The sequence below is a fragment of the Lottia gigantea genome (genome assembly GCF_000327385.1).
Source record: "Lottia gigantea unplaced genomic scaffold LOTGIsca_2, whole genome shotgun sequence".
In the NCBI taxonomy this organism is placed as follows: domain Eukaryota; kingdom Metazoa; phylum Mollusca; class Gastropoda; family Lottiidae; genus Lottia; species Lottia gigantea.
Window position 1 is genome coordinate 3,395,840 of NW_008708400.1, and position 25,154 is coordinate 3,420,993.

The window sequence follows — 25,154 nt, forward strand, 5'->3', positions numbered from 1 at the left end:
GACAATATTGTTAGTGTTAGAGAATAGGCTATTTTTTTTTTTTTTTTTTTTTTTTTGGTATTTCCAGAAAATGTCACCAATATTAAATAGTTCACTGGACTGGTGTAATTTGGAAACATATTTGAATTCTAAAATCATATTAAAAAGGCTTTACACGTAATAAAATATATCCTCGACCATAGGCGTGAAACATTTTTTAACTGCTAAGGTATCAGCTACCAGTTAAGTTTTCCAATCGTTTAGTTAGTATTTTGACCGCTTTTTCCATCGTCTATGAATGATGATGAGTTGCTGGTATTAAGTCGAAATGGTGATGGTGAGATGAGTTTTGGATGAATTAAATGTAGCGCCTTCTACAATAAGGAGGTAACGGCCCCTAACCTCTGAAAGGCTTTAATAGGGGCAGGATCTGAAGTCCAGGGTTCCATCCCGGCTTAAGTCTTTGGAGTTTTCGACCAGCTTTTACCTATGTCAGTGATGCAGATCAAAGGAGTTAAAAGCGTCTAGTAGTTGATCTAGTCAAAGAGCAACGGATTTAGGGCAATGATTTCTGAAAATTCTTAAGCCGATGTCACAACGGTCTTTAAAAAATAAGTACATGCAATCGTACAGATGAATCATTTCAAACACAAAATAATTTTGCTGGTAGTCTGTCTATATGACTATGAAAGTCGACTATAAAAGATTGTCGTGGTGTTGCCAAATCTTCTAAATCTTCTTTCGCGAGTTTGACTGATTTTAAGAGTCATTTTGGGAGCGAAAAGTATATGTGATGGAATATATTGGTCTTCATGATGATTTGAGCAGCTCTGTTCTGAAGTTTCTGTAGTCGGTCAATTTTATTGTCAGGTAAATGAAACAAGAAAATTCTTAAGCCGATATCACAACGGTCTTTAAAAAATAAGTACATGCAATCGTACAGATGAATCATTTCAAACACAAAATAATTTTGCTGGTAGCCTGTCTATATGACTACGAAAGTCGACTATAAAAGATTGTCGTGGTGTTGCCAAATCTTCTAAATTCTCTTTCGCGAGTTTGACTGATTTTAAGAGTCATTTTGGGAGCGAAAAGTATATGTGATGGAATATATTGGTCTTCATGATGATTTGAGCAGCTCTGTTCTGAAGTTTCTGTAGTCGGTCAATTTTATTGTCAGGTAAATGAAACAAGAACATTCTTAAGCCGATATCACAACGGTCTTTAAAAAATAAGTACATGCAATCGTACAGATGAATTTTGCTGGTAGCCTGTCTATATGACTATGAAAGTCGACTATAAAAGATTTTTTTTAAGTCGTGGTGTTGCCAAATCTTCTAAAACTAGAAAAATGGACTGTGTGACTGATTTTCTGAATCTACTTCACAACTTCTTGATTTTTCCAATCTTGATCATGAAACGTAGAATGTAATACGAAAAAGACAAAATATAAGAAAATGGACATAATTAATGTTTACAACACCATGCTGGGCTTTCGACAATTGTTTGAGAATAATTTTTATCGATATTGTTTGTTTTTTCTGGGAATTTCATTAGTTGGTTGTTTAATAATGAAATTGGGAATTGAATTATTGAATCGGCTTTACACGTTGCCTATAATAATATATATTCTCGTCCATGGGAGATATGAAAGTTTTTTTTTCTTTACCTGCTAAGGTATCAGCTACCAGTTAAGTCTGCCAATCGTTTAGATAATATCTTGACCGCTTCTTCCATCGTCTATGAATGATGATGAGTTGCTGGTATTAAGTCGAAATGGTGATGGTGAGGTGAATTTTGGATGAATAAAATGAAGCGCCTTGTACATTAAGGAGGAACTTGCTCGTAACCTCTAAAGGGTTTTAATAGTGGCAGGATCGGAAATAGAATATGTAACAATAATAACAGTAATAGCATTCTATTTATATCGCGCTGGTAAATCCAACAGTAAAGTTGCTCTTACGCGCATATAATGATAAACACACACCCACACTCCCACACACACGTATAAAGCAGTTGTAGATTTAAAAAATTCAGCACACAGTTAAAAACGAATAAACACGCCGGTAAAAGGGATTTAGTGAAAGAGTTGGTAAAAAGTTCTGTTGTTAAAAGTTTCTTAAAAGTACACACATCTTTCGCGAGTTTGACTGATTTTAAGAGTCATTTTGGGAGCGAAAAGTATATGTGATGGAATATATTGGTCTTCATGATGATTTGAGCAGCTCTGTTCTGAAGTTTCTGTAGTCGGTCAATTTTATTGTCAGGTAAATGAAACAAGAAACAAGCAGTAATCCAGGATGGAGAGAACAAAAGCACTAATAAGCATTTTGGCTGTAGGCCTATCTTTGTTGAGGTATAAGGACGCAGCTTTCCAATGTTGCATAAATGAAAATTTACTTTATTACACACGAATTGATATGATGATTGTCAAAGTCAAATTGACAGTTGAACATTACACCGAGATTTTTGACAGAAGGAGTAAGCAGATACTGAACGTTACGAAACGTTTATTAAGCGTCAAATACAGTTGGGTATCATCAGCGTATAGATGGTAGTTATTCCCATTCTCTCGGATTATATCGCCAATGGGGGTAGTATATAAAGTAAATAATATCGGTCCCAAGACAAACCCTTGTAGTACTCCATACTTCATTATTTGTGATTTTCATGTCGATTTTTAAATAAAACAGAATCTGTATTTGGTGTGAAAATGTCCTCATTTTGCTCCCTATTACCAGTATAATTATACAATCAAATCTATACAAATGACTTTTCAGTATTTTTATACAAAATACCATCTAATATAGGAACTGGTGGTAAATTGTTAGTTTTTTTCATCATGAACTGTTAAAAAGATCTCTTTGGAGCCGTGGAATTTCTGAGAAGGATGAGTGTCCAGCAGGCCCGTAACCAGTTCAATATACCAAGGGGGGTAAACTGGTCCCCCATTCCATTTTAAGCTTCGTGTAGCTGTAAATAGAGCTGAGAATAGCAGACTAGGTATTTAGAACAATTCAATCTATTTCTAAAATAGCAAAATTTTAGCTAGAAATAGAGCAGAATATAGAAGATTAGGTACTTTAAATAATTTCAGTCTTTTTCTAATTTTAGCAATAAATAGCTGAAAAAAGAAATGAAACTAGAAAAGTATGGAAGAATCATCTTTTTAACTTTTTAATGTGGTAAATTTTCAACACACCTGGATTTGAAGGCACAAAATTTTGATGGTGATCTGTGAACATTATTACCAATTAGATTAGATAATAAATTCCCGTTTCTGGTGTAACCTATTTTCGTGGATATAAGGATTCAACACCGAATTTCGTAAAAAGTTAAAAAAAACGAAAATTTTATGTCTTAGATGTTTCCTCAGATATTCTACAAAATAATTAAAATTGGTTTATTTCGATTTTCTTTATGAATCCTTCACTTTGACCCATATTTCATGAGCAACCAACTCGGCAACGGCGGCAGAATGCGTCACCTATTTTCGTGTACAATGTTTGATCTATAAATAAGTCGAGAAAAACATGTTGTATAGATACCGGGTGGTATAATTAACTTCTCTTAGTATTTATCTTAAATATTAATTCATAATAACTAGTGACAATTCCTTCAAAGAACCACGATTTAAAAAAAAATAGCGACTGACAAAATAAGATACGTAGCGTGATTTATTGCTAAAAGTCACTGAAACAACATAAGAATATGGTCCACTTTGTGTTCCATAGAAATTTTCTGCTGACACGGAATCCGCTAGTTGATCATGTGACTTCATTCGTTGGACTACATTCTAGCAGACGACACTTGGAATTCCGATTAGGGCTTGGGATTATAAGGAAATTCGGCCGATAAAAAATGGTGACGTTTGGTAATAAGTCAAATCCGCCATTTTGTATTTGTCAAAGTATACATTAATACATTTTACTTTGCTTGAAAATACTGGATTCATTCTACTAGCTGATATTGTACAGAAAACCCATGTTTACTAAAACAAACTAATGCGGAGGTCGCGCAAGGTCGCTCATGTAAATTATTAATCATTTCCGGAAATCCACAAATAATAGGTTTCCACGAAATTAGGTTACTTGACTGTACTACATCTTTCCTTAAAGATACCATAGACAATAACCTGGTTTTCACACACCTGGTTATCTAGGATAGGAAATTCAAACAATTTTTAATGCCAGCTTATTTACTGATAAAACTCTCAGAATAAGGTGCATTTTTCTACAAAGAAAAAATTGATTACAATCTGGTCCAGACATAAAAGAAAAGAACTTCAAAGACTGTTATTTCAGAAAAAACAATTCATTTGATTAATGAAATCATTTTTAATCAGTTAGCATTGTATAAATGATATTATTGATATATATCACCCATAAGACTAGACCAAAACATCTGCATCTATTCCAGCCTGGGATAGCTATTTCTGTTAAATCGATTGATTACTGTAGATTTTTCACCATAAATTTTCATGTGTTTGCAATAGGTTAAGTTGAAAAAAATTATAGGAACCCATTAGTGTTTTATAAAATAATATGTATTAATTAATTTTTATTATATCTAATTTTTAGATAAATCAGTTTATTTACAAGAATACATCAATCTTATAAAGTCTTAAAATTGGTCAGTAAAGTGTCTATATTCATCAGTTGGACTTATCAGTTGTAATTATTGAAAAACAATAAGGCGTAGCATAGAAAACTAAGAATGGAACTCTATGACTGGTATAATGGTACAAATTTTTCTATGTGATTTCTACAAACAGGGCACAGTTGAGTTGGTAACATTTGGGCACACGATGAGCAAATAGCTACATGACCACAGTTCAAAATAACAATATCTCTTGGATTTTCCAAACATATTACACATTCGCTGTTCTCTCCACTTCTCTCAGCATTAGTTAACCCCAATCTAGCCTCTTCAAATATCTGTCTGTTCCTGCGTTCTTCTGTATACTTTTTGGTGTGTTTCCAAATAAGATAAATCAGAAATCCAGAGCTGAAACAACCCCAGATAACCATTAAAACTTTAAATATTGTAGATTGTGACTTTAATGATTTAATGACCTCATTTTTGCTCAGTTTTGTTAATATATATTTAGTCCCTTGTCCAGGTCCAAATTTTACTTTACCATTCTCCATAAACACTTCTCCAAATCCCACCAGATGAGTTCCAACTAGCAGCATCCGTTCTTTCTCATGTAACCCCTTAGATATATCTCCAAGAACTCGATCCAGACCAACTTGTAACAATGATGCATTATTTGGTTGATATCTGTCATATGTTACAGATAAATCATCCATGAGAAAGTCAGCATCAGCTACATCAGTGATATATATTTCACTTCCAACTTCATAGTCAGTTGTCAGAGCAAATGGTACACATTCATAAATACTTCTCAACACCTTCCTTACATCAGACCTAGAAAAAACATTAAACAAGTCAGCAGATATTACATCTGAACACCACAATTTCATTTCACTGACGGAATATTGGCAATGTCTGACATCAATTACAGACCAATGTGCTAACCAAAATCAACAGTATGCAAGATATTATGTGCTTTGTCCTTTTGATAGTACCAGGCATCACCAGTCTTTCATTTTGTTCCAGTTTTGGGACTTTTGACTCATAAATGACTCTAACAACATTGTAATATTTTATTCATATGTTTAAAATACAACTTTTAAATTGTTTAAACATTGAGTTACAAAAAGGGACATAACATGAAATAAATTTTGGTGAAATACATATGTGTGAGATTTGTCTTTTTTAAAGGGACAGATTTGCTCTTCAAAATTATCTAGAATTATTCCTGTTTCAAACTTAAAAAGAAGAATCGCCTTTTCTTGACATTTATAGGAAAGACATATACATGCACAGAAAAGAAATAGATATTCCTATTTGAGGTATTTTTGAAATAATGGATTTTTGTACATTTTAGTACTTCTGAAGATTATTTACATATGTGCAAGACCAAAATCAACCCCAGAAAATGGTGAATCTGTCCCTTTAACCAGGACAGAAACAAAAGACATCATCAGTTCCAATCTTACCAAAATCCATTAACTCTTCTAGATTTAAGTTCCTCAAGTGTTGCATTGACAAGAACACCTTCCTTGGTAGAGTCATACTGACTGAATAAAGTTCTACCAAGACTTGTAACTACTCCCTCTATCTTAGCGTACGCTATTTTGTGATCTTCACATCCTTGTAATCTACGTTTTAAATCACTTCCTAATTCAACATCAACTGCAGCCTAAAATCATCAAAATTAACATACGAGAGATATTTTGTAACAGATATGTATTCTTTGATACTAATATTTCAGGTAACCTACACTATGTCATGGTTCACAAATAATTCAATACCTCCCTTTCAGCCTTTCAATTTATTCTATATTTCTTTTTTAAAGAGAATTTGCCTAAAAATATTACTGTAAGTCTTATAATGTTTTCGCTTGGATGAAAATATAATTTTTTGGAATTTTATATTTAAAAAGAAACCATTTCTCACCTAGAAACCCCGAAAGGTCCAAACTTTGACTGGAAATTGTCCTCTATAATGTATGCTCATGTTTATATTATTTATTATCAAAGCAAAGTCATTCCAAGACTAACATTACCGGTACTAATTTGAGGCTGCTATTCCAATATTGTCATAAATATAATGTAAAAAATTTAAAAACCTTTTTTTACTTAGCTCAGACAATAATCATTGTAATTTCTAACTCGAATGGGTTTTTTTGATTGTTCGCAAACATTAATTAGATCTAGATTTTAAAAAAATGTCCAGAATCCCAGGAATTTAAGAGTTATGGAATAGTCTAGATTCCATAAGCTTATAGTAGTTATAGATAGAACTTTATTGCATATGAATTTGCCAATATTGACTGAAAACGGTAAAAACAGATTCAGTGGTAGGTCTACAGACTGTATACTGAATTGTAGATGAGGGCTGAGTTCTAAACATTACAAATAATGATGATAATAACCTTGACTTGATCAGCTGACAATTGATGGTGTTTGTAGCGGTTGTAAAATATATAGAACAAGATACTTGAAACACTTAATCCGACAGTAGCTAATTTATCTGCTGTATCAAAGCTAAGCATTTTATTAAGGTTTACTTTTGGTTATTTTAAGTCAAATTTTTCCTCCGATTTTTTGAAGGAAGTATTTCAGAAAGTAAAACCAAAAGTAGTCTGATCTGAATCTAGGACACCCAGACACTCTCTGTGAAGCTTTGAACGTCCTTATTATATCAAAATCGACCAAAAGACAGATATAATATAATCTGTAGATATTATATCTAGCAATGATTATTCACATTCACTTTACATTTTCTTGTAGGCCTACTATTCATAATTGAAAATCGAAAACGTAAGCTTTCGTGTATTTCAAAATACCAGTGTCTTGGTAATCGTAAATATTCTACTGAAGGGAAATAACTTAGGCACTCGGGTCGAGATCAACTGGGCAGACAAAAAGGTTTGCAGACAATAACTAAGATCAAGTCCGCAGACGATAGACAGCAGAAAATTGAACTCATCCTCGCGATTCAGCCAATCAACAAAAGCGACATAAGGAAAATTATCGGGATTCCCTCAAGGGACACAAATCATATAATAACATAATGGATTCACTCCACTAATTCATTTGCCATCTCGTTGAAAGCTTTTCGATATGTCGAATGAAAGCCTAACCAATGCTTAATGCCTCCTAAAAATTCAAAATAATATGATGACCATGAAAATTTTGAGCTACTAAAATTGAAAGTAGACTACTACCGGTTATACTCATCCGCTAGAGTTTGGCAGTTCACACAAGTGGTTGCCTTGCAAGATACGCCCACTTTCTTGATACATTTTCAGTATATCAAGGGCAGTCAATCTAATTTGTGCAAGATATTGTTGATTTAAACAAACACACATTATTTAATAAAATTCTGACATAATCTGTCACCTTTCACCTACAAATTTTGATGCATTTTACTAAGTCAAGGGCTATAACTCAAATTCCGTTGATCGAAAAAGTATCAAATTCAATCTTGTCCAAGATCTCATTATAAATATTCACACCAAATTTCATTTAAATTGGATGAAAACTGTAGTCCCTATTGTGTTCACAACCAAATTTTGTCCAAGATCTCATGAATATAAATGATCGCACTAAAATTCATTCAAATTAGAAAAAAAAAAGTTATATCTATTGCGTTCACAAGCCAATTGTGAACGGATGTACCGACGGACAGGGACGACGACAATATACGACCACATTATAATGTGGGCGTATAAAACGACAATTTTTAGAATTAGCCTCCCGCCTTTAGGTCTTTCATATCTCAAATCTTAAAGATAATGCAATTTCAGATATCAAAATCCTAATCTAACCATTGTCTTTAGACAACCTGTCTTGCAATTTTCACTAGGAATTGAGGGCAGTGTGCTCTATAAAAAAGATGCTTTATTTCATACTGGAAAGAGGTGGGGGAGGGGGGTAGATTGTATAGACTAAATAATAACAAGGTGTTACAATATACAATACATAATTATACAATACTATTACATATACAATACTATTACATATACAGATATTTTTTTGACTATGACATGTTAATCTTCCGTCCACAGTGACTTCGCCAGACAGGAAAACCATAGATGAGTCTCGGACATCAATGGAAACTTGTGTCCGACCTAATGCGAAAGCACCTCGGAAGCTATACTCGGACGTATATAGAAATACATAGTGATGTTATGCCGCAGAAGGATTTTTTTCCAATATATTCATATACATGTTTAACATGCAAGCCCTTTTGTTACTAATCAAGGTACAATCTCACACCTATTGGCCCTACAGTACCTCTATGATTTGTTGGCCAACAAATCTTGATCATACGAACTTAACCAGCAAAACAAGCTTAACATCACCCTAACACAAGCAAGTTTAGTCCCTACAACCCTTAACACAAACCTAATAAAAACCCACGTGAGCCCTACACATATCCTAACCTTAGCAAACCTAACATTCCCCCAACACAGAATCTCATAACGCTGAGATTCGAGGGCGAGGTTGTGTGTAGCACAAAAGGGTGAGCATAGTTATACATGGTTATGGAAAATTGAAAAAAAAAAATCTTTATTTACCGCAACACCCTATGGGTAGGCCTGGTTTCTGGTAGCCATAGCGTAGATCTGGTAGCTTCTCAATATCTAAACCATTGATTGAATTCAGGGGATGTTTTCTGAAATTCATATCAAAGTCATAGTTAATAGCCAGTAAATCTCAATAACATTAATGTAATAGTCACATTATATCTTATAATACAAAATATGGAAACACAGCAGACATCTCATCTCTTCTTCACATCTTATCTTCTCGACACACATCCCTCTTTCCAGTCAAGTTGGCCCAAAATATCTCAAACAGATATAACTAAAAATATCCGGCGGGATATATTTAAATTTTGAACCTTGCTTAGTCCCATACTCGAATCTCAAACGCCCCTATCGTAGTCCCTACTATAGTCCTATATTAATCAAGTAAACAAGTAAAACGAATCATTCTGTTGCTGGCCGGCAACCCCTAAACGAATTGTCATATCTAACCTAACATGAAACCACTAACACTAACCTAACTCGTGAGAGATATGAGTAAGGGAGGCAGCAAGATTTGCTACATCTGAGCTATTAAACTATGAAGTATATCTGTAAAAACGAGATTGACTGAACTTCTCTGGTTTGGTTTGGTTTGGTTGTCGTTGGTTACCATTTCCATCCGTTACCTAAAATTAGAATGTAAGGGATCAGTACACCGTGTACCGAGCAGGTGAAATATAGGACCGAAAACACAAAACCTAACATTGAAACGACCAGGAAAATGAATAAGGGAAAAATGAAAAGAAAAAACAATAAAATTTTTTTATTTATTATTCATTAAAAGTTGTTGCTTGTACCTACAACTAAAAAAAATTAATTGCTTCTTTTGAAAAAAATATATATGATTAAGTAAATAAGGGAGGGGGTGGGGTGTGGGGCTAAGTATTTATTCAGAGTAAGCATACCCTGCAACACCATCAAATATTGAGCTTCAGCATGCTTATTCTACAGCCTTGATAAAAATGGAGGTAGGAAGGGGGTAGAGTAAGTAGGCTATACCCTGCCACCAAATAAAGTTCTATTGCATCACATCATTCTTAAATCATCAGCATGTCCCTCCTGCAGTTTGAACCTTACTGCTGGTGGGGGGAGTAATCAGAAATTAGGATATCACATGAAAGCTAATGTTGTGTAGGATAAGCATACCCTAGAACATCTTCATCACAACAGTCAAGGTAACAGGTCAGAAGAGGGGCGACGGTACTTGACACTAAAGCATCCTAGCACCTAACTGAGCCCTATCTTTAATTCTACTCCTAGCACCTAGCAGAGTCCTATCTTTAACATTAAAATTACCAAAATTTCTATTCCTAGCACCTAACTGAACCCTATCTTTAACTCTTTAAAATTTAAATTACTAAAATCCCCACTGTTTTAGTGTAAAAAAGTCATTATGAAAAATGGAACAAATTAATTAAAGTCTAAATTATGAAAATAGAAAAAATCAAATTACTCAGCGGAAATCAAAATTACGAAAATGGAAAAAGAAACTACTCCAGAAAAACAATTGTGAACATGAAAAACTCTAATACTTTAAATTAATTGAAAATATTAACCCTATACCCTAACACTTAGCAAAATGTCCTATCTTTAAAGAAGTGGTTACATTCTTCATCCAAGGCAACCATACAAACGACCAATGCAAACATATAATTGGAAAATAAAAGCTTCTGTTAGTTTCGGGAATTTCGGGGTTAACATTAGAGGGGTTGGGTTAATATTAGTACTTGGCCACCACCGCAACAGAGCACGGAAAAAGGAAAAAGAAAAGAGTAAAATTCCCTCATCAAACAGACTCTTTTTTGCAACATTACAGCCAATCAAATACAAAATATGAATGTAACCATTAGAATTTAATACGAAATTTATTGAAACTTAATGACAATTACTTTTAAAAAAAGATTAAATCGAACCCTGCACCTACACTTATTATCCGTACCGCCGTATCAGAGAGCCAACATCCTACATACAAATGGCGTTCTATGCATAGAATAACCATTGCCATACCACCTTACAGAAAAACAGAGAGATCATTAGTAGTGAAGTATCAGCAAAAACACAACATGACAGCTCCATACCAATGTCTTTGACTTCAACACATGCATGTGTAGACAGTCAAACATAAATATATACACACATACAAACACACACTATCACACACTTTCAAAACAATTCCCTATCTCAATCATATCAGCCATATCCTAACACAAATTCAAGTCTAAGTCTCTAAGCAAGTCCGTCAATATCATCTCTATAAACTATATGGTAATAGTTTGATTTTGAGTCTCACATGATCCCACACTCGTATCTCTAACGCCCCTAACTTAGCCCTAATGGCCGAGCTTAGTCCTACAAGGAAATCGATGGAAATAAATCGCCGGTCAGCAACCTAAAGAATTATGTTAAACCTAACACAAAATCTGGAGCAACCTAACCGAACCTAACACAAGCCTAACTTTGACGGAAGAGAAACGAATGTGGGTGCAAGGGGTAGCTACAATAGAGCTAATATCAGTAAGAGATGATGCCCTACCTAGCTTTGATTATCAGCTAAACCATGTCTAATAATCTGATCCTAACACCTACTCAAGCCAAACAGCACACCTATCACCACCAGGAAAACCATACTTCCAGTATGCACCAGTTCAGTTCGGCAGCATTCCGCGACCCATTCCTACACGAAACCAACCAACCTACCCAAACACCCACCTAATTCTTTTTTTAAAGACTTTTTCCCCTTTTGGTTATTTCATTCTTGACCATTTCATACCATGAAATCGAATGAAATTATAAACATCCCTTTGACAATATTATATCTTGACTACCATTCATCATACTTTCATTACCTAAAAATAGAAGGGAAGGGATCAGTACACCGTGTGCCGAGCAGGTGAAATATAGGACCGAAAATACAAAACCTAACAATAAAACAACCATGAAAATGAAAAGAAAAAAAAAACAATATAAGAACATTTTATTTATTATTCATTAAAAGTTGTTGCTTGTACCTACAACTAAAAAAATAAAATTAGTTACTTCTGTTGAAAACAATATATATGATTAAGTAAATAAGTGAGGGGGTGGGGAGGTGGGGGGTGGGGCTCAGTGTTTAGTCAGAGTAAGCATACCCTGCAACACCATCAAATATTGAACTTAAGCATGCTCATTCTACAGCCTTGATGAAAATGGAGGTAGGAAGGGGGTAGAGTAAGTAGGCTATACCCTGCCACCAAATTAAGTTCTGTTGCATCACATCATTCTTATCATCAGCATGTCCCTCCTGCAGTTTGAACCTTACTGCTGGTGGGGGAGTAATCAGAAATTAGGATATCACATGAAAGCTAATGTTGTGTAGGATAAGCATACCCTAGAACATCTTCATCACAACAGTCAAGGTAACAGGTCAGAAGAGGGGCGACGGTACTTGACCCTAAAGCATCCTAGCACCTAACTGGGCCCTATCTTCAATTCCACTCCTAGCACCTAGAACCTATCTTTAACTCTTTAAAATTTAAATTACTAAAGTCCCTACTGTTAAGTGTAAAAAAGTCATAATGAAAAATTAAAGTCTAAATTATGCAAATGGAAAAAATTATCTTAATTAATGAAAATCAAAATTATGAAAATGGAAAATCATATTACTCAGTGAAAATCAAAATTACGAAAATGGAAAGAGAAACAAGAAAAATAACAATCGTGATCATGAAAAAGTTAATCAATTAAAATAAAAATTAATAGAAAATATTAACCCTATATACCCTAACACTTAGCAAAAAGTCCTATCTTTAATGAAATGGTTACATTCTTCGTCCAAGGCAAACAAATAAACGACCTGACGAAACCATACAAACGACCAAGGGAAGCATATAAACGTCCAAAGGAAAGAATTGGAAAATAAAAGCTTCTGTTAGTTTCGGGAATTTCGGGGTTAACATTAGAGGGGTTGGATTATTATTAGTACTTGGCACCCACCGCAACAGTGCACGGAAAAAGGAAAAAGGAAAGAGTAAAATTCCCTCATCAAACAGACTCTTTTGTGCAACATTACAACCAATCAAATACAAAATATGAATGTAACCATTAGAATTTAACAAGAAATTTATTAAAACTTAATGACAATTACTTTTAAATAAAGAATAAATCGAACCCTACACCTACACACGTATCATCCGTACCGCCGTATCAGAGAGCCAACATCCTACATACAAATGGCGTTCTATGCATAGAATAACCATTGCCATACCACCTTACAGAAAAACAGAGAGATCATTAGTAGTGAGGCATCAGCAAAAACACAAACATGACAGCTCCATACCAATGTCTTTGACTTCAACACATGCATGTGTAGACAGTCAAACATAAATATATACACACATACAAACACACACTATCACACACTTTCAAAACAATTCCCTAACTCAATTCTATCAGCCATATCCTAACACAAATTCAAATCTAAGTCTCTAAGCAAAGTCCGTCAATATCATCTCTATAAACTATATGGTAATAGTTTGATTTAGAGCCTCACATGATCCCACACTCGTATCCCTAACGCCCCTAACTTAGCCCTAATGGCCGAGCTAAGTCCTGCAAGGAAATCGATGGAAATAATTCGCCGGTCAGCAACCTAAAGAATTATGTTAAACCTAACACAAAATCTGGAGCAACCTAACAGAACCTAACACAAGCCTAACTTTGACGGAAGAGAAACGAATGTGGGTGCAAGGGGTAGCTACAATAGAGCTAATATCAGTATGAGATGATGCCCTACCTAGCTTTGATTATTAGCAAAACCATGTCTAATAATCTGATCCTAACACCTACTCAAGCCAAACAGCACACCTATCACCACCAGGAAACCCATACCTCCAGTATACACCAGTTCAGTTCGGCTTTCGGTAACCAACCTACTCAAACACCCACCTACCTTTATAAGACTTTTTTCCTCCATAAAATTATTTCTATTCAGAGATGGTTATGCCATCGAAGCCACTCATGTGCCACCAGCTGAGCAAAAGTCTGAAATATGGAAAGATAATACTGTGTAAGTAAGCGACAAGGTGAACGAACATAATAGATTAGCAATGGCGAAAATCTGTGTCCGTAGAGCGCCAGTTTCTGTTTCCTTTTTGGTTGTCCTCGGTTAATTGCCCCATCTGACAACAATTACATACCTTATAACAGTGAAAGTATCTCCCAGCGAGGTTCTTTAGCCCATAACCTCTTCAGTCAACAATGAACTCCTTGGTTACATACAGTAGCTTTTATTTCTCTACCCCTGATTTCAGCTCACATCCAAGTTGAGATAGTGTAGAGATGATTTGTTCGATTGGTCGTACTTTCTATCAGTATAGAACCATGAAGAAAACCTCGTTTTGCCGCATTGCCCAACATGCCGCATCGTGCCCAACTGCACAAAACCACTTGTTAAACGAAACTCAAGGTTTCTGATATAAACCGCAATGGCCATTTGTTTCACATGAAACGGAATATTTTAATTTGTTTTATTTATAATTTGGCATGTTAGGGAAATCGAAACTATATGGTTTTATGGTAAAATCTGGAATAAAATAAATACCAAGTACAAACGATCCGTAATACAAAATACATAAATCCATAAAACGAAACAAGACAAGTTCAATAAATAAAATCTTCGTCATAACTTGCAAGAGTTATGTCCCTCTACTGCGTGCCTATAACATCATCCACGTGCTAGAAATAATAACAAATGAAATGTCTGAAAGTAAAAATATTCTGAATAGTAAATCAGAATTATCAAGCGAGCAGAAGTTAAGAATTCTCGTATTAGATGTGCCTTATAATTCGACAGTGGCTCAACCCCCACTGGTTCCAGATACAAAAATAAACGAACCTGCGATTGTATAGAAAAAATTACAGTTCAGACATCGGATGGATTCACAGGAAAATAAGTATTGCGGAATCTAAAACCGTGAGCGGTGAGGGTTATATTTTGAAAACTCAGTATTGTCACCATAATAGCGAAAAGTATGCCTCAGTAAAAAGGCACAGTACGAAAGTCTTGAAACTATAGTTTCGATTTCCCTAACTATATGTCCAAATTATAAATAAAAAGAAAATCGATGCGGGACAACAGATTGAAATATTTCGTTTCATATGAAACAAATGGCCATTTCCTGATTTTATCAGAAACCTTTAGTTTTGTTTTACAAGTCGTTTTTGTGGAGTTGGACACGATGCGGCAAGTTGGGCAATGCGGCAAAACGAACCCACCGTTGTAGAAGCAAGCCTTAATTAGTAGACAAATCGAACGTACCCAATCAAGAATTTTCGAACTGACTAGAAAGACCTGTTCATCAAGACTTTTTAAACAATGGTGAGTTTAAGGTTTCTAATCACTATTGTACTACACTGAGCACAATTCACCCCTTATTTTCTCCCTTAACCAAATTTTGTAACTTTTAAAAAATAATTGGGGTGGGGTCATCAACGGGGGAATTTCTGCTTTTAATCCGAAAACTCAACATGGAACACCCCTATTAAGCTAATGTTAAGCAGCTATAAGTCATGTATATCGACATCAAAAGTACCATTAACCCCGTTTTGCCACGTTTAGACTAGGTTAAATATTACGATAAATAAATATTACTTAGATTCTACTAGGTGTAGTAGCTCAGAATTTCTGCTTTTAATCCGAAAACTCGACCTGAAATACCCCCATTAAGCTCATTTTCACAAGTTATACATCACGTTTGTCGACATCAAAACTACTATAAATCCCGTTTTGATATTTTTAGACTAGGATAAATATTAAGATAAATGAATTTTCTTTATATTCTACTAGGTGTAGTATCTCGGAATTTCTGCTTTTAATTCGAAAAGTCGACACGAAACATCCCTATTAAACTAATGTTAAGCAGCTATAAATCATGTCTGTCGACATCAAAATTACCATTAACCTCGTTTTGCCACTTTTAGACTATGATAAATATTAATTAGATTCTACTGCGTGTACTTACTAGGAATTTCGGCTTTTAATCCGAAAACCCGACCTGAAACACCCCCATTTAGATAATTTTCACAAGTTATGTATCACGTTTGTCGACATCAAAACTACTATTAACCCTATTTTGTCATTTTTAGACTAGGATAAATATTTAGATAAATGAATATTCGTTAGATTCTACTAGGTGTAGTAGCTCGGAATTTCTGCTTTTAATCCGAAAGCTGGACATGAAACACCCCCATGAGGCTTCACTTTAAGCGGCTTGTCGACTTCAAACAAATTTACTATTTACCCCGTTTTACCACTTTTAAATTGGGATAAATATTACGATAAATGTATATTGTTTAGATTCTACTAGGTGTAGTAGCTTTTTTTCTGATTTTAATCCGAAAACTCGACCCGAAACACCTCCATTAGGCCATGTTAAGCAGCTGTGTCATGTTTGTCGACATCAAAACTACTGTTAATCCCGTTTTTCCACTTTTAGGCTAGAAGAAATAGTACGATAAATGAATATTCTTTGGATTCTACTAGGTGTAGTATCTCGGAATTTCTGCTTTTAATATATTGATTTTGACACGTGTTTTGAGACAAAAACGTATAAAAATCTAATTTTCGATTTTTGTTTAAAATAAAGTGGGGTACAGTTGGAGGTGCAAACAAATTTCTAAAGGAGGGGATGTTCCCCCTGGCGTCGCAACTGCCCATGTCCCATCTACAACTCGATCTGCGTCAATAGTAAGGAGAAACCTATGCATATTTCCTACGCAAAATCCGGGTATCACCAGAACAACAGGGAGTCTGTACCACTATTTTATATTGTGTGTGAAAAAAATAGACAACTATTCAATATTTCATTTATGGGCATAAACTAGTTAAAAAAAATATATAACATTTTCTAATTTAATAGTTATACAAGCAATTAAAATTTGTAACATAGAAATCTGAACATAATAACTCTAGAATCCATGTCCAAAACCCATAATGAAATCCTTCCATACGCTTTGCCGTCCAAAACATCTAGGGTCCATTTTCAAACACTAACCATCATCTCTATGTTACATTCAGAAATAAAAAAGAAATAGATTTAAAACAGATTTAGTTTCTTCTTCCAGAACAAAAACTATACTCTCAATATGATTGTTATTTCGGATTGTGCAGATTACCATCTTCACTATATGGCCAATTTATTACGTATTTCTTGTTTGACGGTCAGCGATTTGATAGAATTTTCGACAGCCAATCAGAGCCCTCGATTTAGCGAGTACTCTTATTTAGAGTCTTTCTGTCGGAGGCTCAGATTTGCTGTATTCATCAGTATACAATCCAATAAAGTTGCTGCGTTCACAAACTTTAGCGAAACAAGACAAAAGTCCATCGCGGTCAAGGTGTAAGATGAACACCTCGTTGAATTTAAAAATATTCATTTATCTTCATATTTGTTCGTTTAAAAGTGGCAAAACGGTGGTAAGTGTGATTTTGATGTCGACAAACATTGCCTATTGTCAGTAATTACAAACTTGAATTAAAAGCAGAAATTCCGAGCTACTACACCTAGTAGAATCTAGATAAATCAAATCTTGCCCCCCTAGAAAAATGTACCGGTCGCTTTTTTAAAATACACCTTTTCTTTTTCCTGAGTCAAATAGGAGCGGCAGGTAACTGAGTCTGAGTGAATGGCCAACAGTGGTCATCCTGGTCAGGCATTTTATGGTGGAGTAAGTGCACCGGGTCAGCTGCTCTTGCATTGTCGATCATATGATGAGTATTTCGATATTTTAATTTTACGTAACGAAAAATAAGGTTATGGCTTTCAGGGCTGCGTTATGCGAAATAGTTCAACAAAATAGTAGAAGTATTCCTATCTGTAAGCCTACTTAAGAACTGTTTTTAAATATCTTTCTGTTTATACTTAGCTGAGGAAGAAACCAGACATCATAGCTTTTCATAACATTTTAAAATTTGATTACATTAGAATAGACAATTTGATACAATTGAGTTCGTTGAAAATCATAAAAAGTCTGCAGTAAAGCGCCGTTGGTAACAAAATTATTGATCTGATACTGGATTGTAATCTGTCTCAAAATTCAAAAGATTTCATTGGTTGATTATAAATACTAACCATTAGACGTATATTATCCTAAATTTTATTCATATGAATCAAACAACCCAAAGTAGGAAAAATGGATAAATATTTGATCAAAAAAGACAAATTGTTTGATGGTTCCGACACTACTACGACTGACACACTGTGAAAGTAGCTTTTCGACTCTTACTCGCGTTGACTCACCACGACGACGATCTATGACTCAGCTTCGCCAGCGCAATCTTGTTCTTCTTGCCTTCAACAGAAACCGTACCCAGAAAATTAACTTGGACGTATTTGTTCAAAGTTTTGCCATAAAACATACCCGACTATGTTTAAACTAAAACGGCAATAAAAATGTAACGTATTATAACTTGTGTGTTTAAACAAAAATAATCTCTAATCTAAAATATTCCATGAAAGTCCGTTTCCCAACGTTTAATCCTCTGTCAAGATGCTTTGCTAAATTGCCCCCCTCGATTGCACGTTTGACCCCCCAGGAGTACTGGTCAGGCCACGGGTCTGGGCTAATCGGTGCATTTGAGAGACAGTTTACCTAAACTGATTAGGCTAATCGACCTAACCGTCCCATGGGGTGGTTAGGCGATTCGATTAGGTGTCACGTTATTGGTAATTTATACTAGTGGCTAATTATATCAATGTTGTCTATATAAACATATATGTCATTGGCTAATATTAAAGACAACCTTCTTTTGTTGACAGTGCAGTCAGCCATATTGCCTAATCGCTGGTATCACATTTGTGGGCCACTGCAAATCGTACCTAATTGTACTAGCAAAACGAAACCTAATCGAATCGGGTGACAAAAACGACTCCTGTGTTGTTATGACATGATTTGTGTACCTGGAGGAAATCCCGATAATTTTCCTTGTGTCGCTTTCGTTGATTGGCTGAATCGCGAGGATGAGTCAAAAAGTTCATTTTTCTTATTGTGTGCTGGCTATCGTCTGCGGACTTGATCTTAGTTTTTTTCTGCAACCTATTTGTCTGCCCAGTTGATATCAACACTACATAACGGGATAAGAAGTTTCAGCTGTTCACCTTTCACGTTCATAAAAAATTTAATTTAGACTGAAGATTATCCTTCCCCCACTTGGTGAGAATTTTGATGGTAAGGGTTTGGGGAAGAACTGCTGTATAGATTTGAATTGAAGATAATTTATGTTTGCGTGTGAAATAGGAATATTGTAATGCCGACATCGACAAATCCGGATCTTCCGATCATCGACATCATGTCATTTAATATTTGTGTCATGCATTTGAAGAGTGACAGTCAGTGACCAGGAACAAATACTTATCTGTATGTTTACGGCGTACAAAATCAGATAGGCTTGTAAAATCAAATAATTTTAGTAGGCCTAGTTTATGCAAATTTTCTGATCCACATGATATCAAATGCTTGGATCTAGAGTCAATACAACCACAATATTTACTGAACCACATTTTGTAAGAAATAGTCTTGTAATGACTTAATTTATGTGCACAAATATAGGTTAAACTACTGCATAAAATTTTAAAATTTTTAGGTTGATACAGCACTTCGTAATGTCTTGATTAGGGTAAGGTAGGGATAAGGGGTAATCATAATATCCTTATCTTGCTAGAGTATGCTACAGATGCATTTAAACTTTAGATTACTTAGGGTTTTTTACTGCATAAACTATACAATTTGCATTGTATCTGGTGATGATAATGAAATGACAATCTTTGGATTTTTCAACCCGGTTTCCCCTTGTCAGTGATGCGGGTAAGAGGGACTGGCATGGAAAAAGCGTTTAGTCGTTTAGATGGGACAATAAACCGAGGCCCTGTGTGCTACAGGCTGTGCATGTTAAAGATCCCTCGACAGTTGGAATCGAAAAGGAGCAGGCTAATGCTGCTGTCCTGGCAAAAATTTCCATAATTGCACACTGCATGGCGTTGCCCGTCTTCATTAGTCCACATGGTGCAGTAAAGTAAGACATAAAACTCCATTCATTTCATTTCTATTACATGATGTACAGGTAACTATTATTCTGCTAATATTGATATACATATATGTAATCTTAGAATGTTAGAAGAACCAGCATTACTGGTGATATAAGTATACCTTAGTGTTATAGAAAATTTTTCACCATTGATTGCATACAAATTCTAATTTTTCAGAAAAGTTAAAAATGTCTGCATCAGCAGCAAATCCACAACCTAAAAAGGCTGAAAAATTACGCCTGATAACATATCTATCTCCTGGTATACCTATTGAGCTGTTTGAAACCTTGATGCATTACTTAGAACAAGTGACAGGGCGTGAAGCTTACATTATTCATGAATCTAGATGGAGCTGCCCCCCTTCAGAAAGGGTAGATCTCTTTACTACAGATGAAGTTGATATTGGTGAGATTTGTTTTTACATCGTTATTTAGAAAACTTATACAAATTCCTGTGTCAAACATATATAGCAAACCTCACTTATTTATTGTTTTGAATATCATTCAGAAAAGGGTAAGCTTATAAAAATTATCATACATTCATTTATGGTTTTAGTTTATTAGGCTTAGTCCAACTAGAAACTTACATAATGTCATGTGGGAATTGAGTATTATATGAGAAACAAAGTGAACTAAGATTCCCATTTGAATGGGATTGGACTTAATTTAGAATTTGATAAAGAAAAATTATATATAAATATGAACCGCTATTGTGTATATATATTATAGGATTTATGTGTGGTTCAGGTTATATTAGATTAAGAGATAATCCCAATGTAGAACTATGTAAAGCAGCACCATTACATATTCATAAGAATTCCCAGAATAGACCAGTTTATTTCTCAGATGTTATTATTGATAGTTCCAATAAGTAAGTATATTATCAATCAGATTTTATTATTGATAGTTTCAATGAGTAAGTATATTATCAATCAGATTTTATAATTGATAGTTTCAATAAGTAAGTATATTATCAATCAGATGTTATTATTAACAGTTCCAATAAGTAAGTATATTATCAATCAGATTTTATTATTGATAGTTTCAATAAGTAAATATATTATCAATCAGATGTTATTATTGATAGTTCCAATAAGTAAGTATATTATCAATCAGATGTTATTATTAACAGTTCTAACAAGTAAGTATATTATCAATCAGGTGTTATTATTAACAGTTTTAATGAGTAAGTATATTATCAATCAGATGTTATTATTGATAGTTCCAATAAGTAAGTGTATTATCAATCATATGTTATTATTAACAGTTCCAACAAGTAAGTATATTATCAATCAGGTGTTATTATTAACAGTTTTAATGAGTAAGTATATTATCAATCAGATGTTATTATTGATAGTTCCAATAAGTAAGTATATTATCAATCAGATGTTATTATTGATAGTTTCAATAAGTAAATATATTATCAATCAGATGTTATTATTGATAGTTCCAACAAGTAAGTATATTATCAATCAGGTGTTATTATTAACAGTTTTAATGAGTAAGTATATTATCAATCAGATGTTATTATTGATAGTTCCAATAAGTAAGTATATTATCAATCAGATGTTATTATTGATAGTTCCAATAAGTAAGTATATTATCAATCAGGTGTTATTATTAACAGTTTTAATGAGTAAATATATTATCAATCAGATGTTATTATTAACAGTTTTAATGAGTAAATATATTATCAATCAGATGTTATTATTGATAGTTTCTGTTTTCCTCTATTCCTTTTCTCTTCGTCAATATTATGCATTTTCATTTCATTTAGATTGAAATATAAAGAATTTCAAGATTTAAAAGGACATAAATGGGCATATAATGATAACTTATCTGTCAGTGGTAATTTAATTGTGTTGAAGAATCTTAAACAGATGGGTGTTAATTCAACATTTTTTGGTAATATATTATGTTCAGGTAAGATTTATAAAGCGATGTTGGTCAGTGGAAGATGGTGGAGATGTTTCCATCTCATCTCATTATTACATGGAAGAAGTGTTTAGTCTAGCCCCATGGCTTCAGGCTGTGCACCTTATAGATTAAAATCAAGAGAAGAGTAGGCTAATGCCCTTGTCCTGGCAAAATTTCACCCATTCTACACTGCCTTGCATCAAAAAAAGGGTTAGATTTGGATTATGTCAGTCAAATTCTCTCCATTTTGCTCACAGGTTATCATCAGTCTACAGTAGCCAAAGAAAAGAATCACAATCAGTTGAATATCATTTAATCTATTTCAGATTGCTTTCAGATTTGCCTTTCCATTATTATTTATAATTTGTAGGTAGCCATCTTAAATCAATAGAAATGGTATTAGATGGTACAGTAGATGCTGCAGCTATAGATTCTAATACATTATCAGCATATCTTAAATCTCATCCACATCTTAAAGATAGAATTACTATTATTACTTCTTTTGGTCCAATGCCAGTTTATCCTGTTGTCTTTAACTCAAGATTACCAGGTAATTTGACATTTACATGCTTGACTTTTAAAGCCTCTGTTGTACTGTAATCATAATAAAATTTAATTTATGAATACTGGTACACACTTAATACAGAAAACTGCCATAGTAAGAAAGTTTTCTATGGTTTTGAGCATTTATGAAGAACTTTTGGGGATGTAAACCAGAGTCATAGCAAGGTATTTTCCTTAAATGGAATATTAAGTGAAAAAATACAAGATTTTTTGGGCATTTCTGTACTGATATTTCGCATGGAAATGTGTGCATTTTAAGAATCTCTTGACTTTTTATGATAAAATCAAACAGGAATCTGAAGATAAAATCAATTTGAAAAAATAAAACGCGTTACAAAAGGGTTTACTGAAAAATGCAAACCTCATTGAAATGATATACCAATTTTATCATCATATTGGAAATATATTTCCAGGAGAACTAAAAGACCAAATAACTAAAGGACTATTAGAGATAAATAAGAAGCCAGAGTGGAAAGAGAAATTGTTAGAACTAGGTGTCAATGGTTATATACCTATAGATTCATCATTATATAACCTAGAAACAGAACTAGTTGATCTAGTAAAAGGATTGAGTATAGTAGCTGCTTATTATTAACATACATGTCTGAATTTTAGTCCAATTTATTTTTTTATGATTGACTGGCAAACATAAGGTCTTTGTTACTTCAATGGTGTCTGATTAGATTTTGAATGTATAAGTAGATGCATTTTTATTTCTTTTTTGATTCAGTAACAATCCCAACTTAAAGCCATAGAAGTATGTTTTTTCATTCTTCCTTATTGAATGAATTCCTAGAATGTTGTAATGTAAAATGGATATGTTGATGGTTTGTGGCTAGATGTTACTATTGTATTGATTGATCAATTAATGAACAAAATAATATTTGATAATGTTATGTTATGTTACTTTAAAAATTATGTTTATTATGTTTGTTATACATGTAATTTCTCTATATTGTTTGTTATCAAATTTGTTGTAAATTGTTATGGTTAAAATATTTTACTCTGATATTATTGAATACATTGGATAACATTTTAACAATGAAGAAATCCTGTTATTATTGTAATTGGTTAGTTTATGATTATTATATTTTGTTTCGTTTTTCTGATATATGGATAAAGATAGATTATGTTTATAGCTAGATTTTTTGGAAGCATTATTTNTCTGTCATGGCATTCAAATTGAATGATTCAATCCTTCAATAAATTTTTGTTTTCCGCTCCATAAGGCTCAATTTCAGCTATCTACAGCATGTCTGTATTATGTTATTTTTAACCTAACACTGATAGATGAATTTGTTACCCACCAGTAAGTAATCATTCAATTTTGTATTTGACCGACATTGAATGACTAGCCAAACTTTACTCGATGTCTGGCGAAGGCTTGTGTCTCTTGGACATTTGAGATGCCCTGCCACTAATGTCTGGTCAATAGAGTCAACAGTCCTGTCAGATGTTTTTTCCATATAAATAAACAAAAGCTACAGCAAACGTTATCAAGATTCCTTTATGTGATTCATGGCTCAATCAGACTTTGCATTTACAATCTGAAAATAGCTATTAATTGCTGGCAAAGAAAATATTTATCATTTACACTAATGGTCTTGCTGTCACTGAAGTATAGCAAGTATTAACCATATTAGTTGGTGCTGCTATCAGGAAAAGCTTGGGATTTATGTTGCCTGCATATACACTAGTAAAATTAAAAACAAATTTCATCTTGAAATTGATTGATCACATTCTTGAAAACCTTGTCCATTTGTCATTCTCTTGGATGTTTTTAGATAATTTTATTGATATTATTAATTGATAAATTATGACTGAGGACTATATTTCTACTGTGTATCAAATCTGTATTTTTCTATTATTAAATGACAACAATAGTTGTATTTGTTTTATCTGTTAGAAATATGGTAGAGGAGGATATAATACTTCATACATAGAATACTTTAAGATGAATGAATTATCATGTATTCTTAATCATATCATTATTTTCTTATTGCATATAATTAAAACCTCTACTTATATTAATATAAGTATTAGCATTATCATAAATAAAAATGAGGGAACCCATCTTTAATGTAGCACCAACCTCTCACAAATATTTATGATTTACATTGTATGTATAATATAGGATACAGACCTGGGAATGGATGTCTGACAGAGAACAGGCAACTACGCAGTCCATGATTTTAAAATGTTGGCACAGTTGATAAAAGTTACAAATAAGCCACTGTCTATTATATAAACTTAATATTGGTTTTTCTCACAAATATATATCTTCACAAACAATCTAAATTTTTATTTTAAGAAATGTTACAACTAATGTTCATATATATATAGGATGGAAGCAAATTAACAAGTGTAAAAAATATATAGAACAATTAACAAAAAAATCAGATAAAAAAAAGTATCAATTTAAATAACGTAGCACATTGTGTTGAATCAGATGTATGAAACTGTAAGATT

The 25,154-nt window shown here is 33.6% G+C and overlaps 2 protein-coding genes across 2 annotated transcripts; one reads left to right on the forward strand and one right to left on the reverse strand.

The window, feature by feature from the left end:
• Positions 1–4,299: 4,299 nt before the first annotated feature.
• LOTGIDRAFT_208864 (hypothetical protein) lies at positions 4,300–7,174 on the reverse strand. The gene is made up of 3 exons (XM_009053331.1): positions 6,983–7,174; positions 6,045–6,247; positions 4,300–5,409 (listed from the first exon to the last, which is right to left on the reverse strand). The coding sequence occupies exons 1-3, from the start codon at positions 7,100–7,102 to the stop codon at positions 4,704–4,706; spliced, it is 1,029 nt and encodes a 342-aa protein (XP_009051579.1). The 5' UTR covers positions 7,103–7,174; the 3' UTR covers positions 4,300–4,703.
• Positions 7,175–19,254: 12,080 nt separating this feature from the next.
• On the forward strand, positions 19,255–24,571 carry LOTGIDRAFT_208867 (hypothetical protein). Its single transcript, XM_009053332.1, has 6 exons — positions 19,255–19,333; positions 20,383–20,610; positions 20,934–21,075; positions 21,982–22,127; positions 22,492–22,671; positions 23,099–24,571. Exons 2-6 carry the CDS (start codon positions 20,394–20,396, stop codon positions 23,278–23,280), a joined length of 867 nt encoding a protein of 288 aa, XP_009051580.1. The 5' UTR covers positions 19,255–19,333; positions 20,383–20,393; the 3' UTR covers positions 23,281–24,571.
• The last annotated feature ends 583 nt before the right edge of the window (positions 24,572–25,154 follow it).

Excerpts from the sequence above, each read along its gene's own strand:
- LOTGIDRAFT_208864 (XM_009053331.1), bottom strand. The coding sequence starts at position 7,102 with ATGCTTAGCTTTGATACAGCAGATAAATTAGCTACTGTCGGATTAAGT. Across the intron at positions 6,248-6,982 it reads TGTCAGCTGATCAAGTCAAG|GCTGCAGTTGATGTTGAATT; the intron begins GTTATTATCATC and ends TGATGATTTTAG. Across the intron at positions 5,410-6,044 it reads AGAAGAGTTAATGGATTTTG|GTCTGATGTAAGGAAGGTGT; the intron begins GTAAGATTGGAA and ends TGTTTTTTCTAG.
- LOTGIDRAFT_208867 (XM_009053332.1), top strand. The coding sequence starts at position 20,394 with ATGTCTGCATCAGCAGCAAATCCACAACCTAAAAAGGCTGAAAAATTA. Across the intron at positions 21,076-21,981 it reads ATTATTGATAGTTCCAATAA|ATTGAAATATAAAGAATTTC; the intron begins GTAAGTATATTA and ends CATTTCATTTAG. Across the intron at positions 22,672-23,098 it reads CTTTAACTCAAGATTACCAG|GAGAACTAAAAGACCAAATA; the intron begins GTAATTTGACAT and ends ATATATTTCCAG.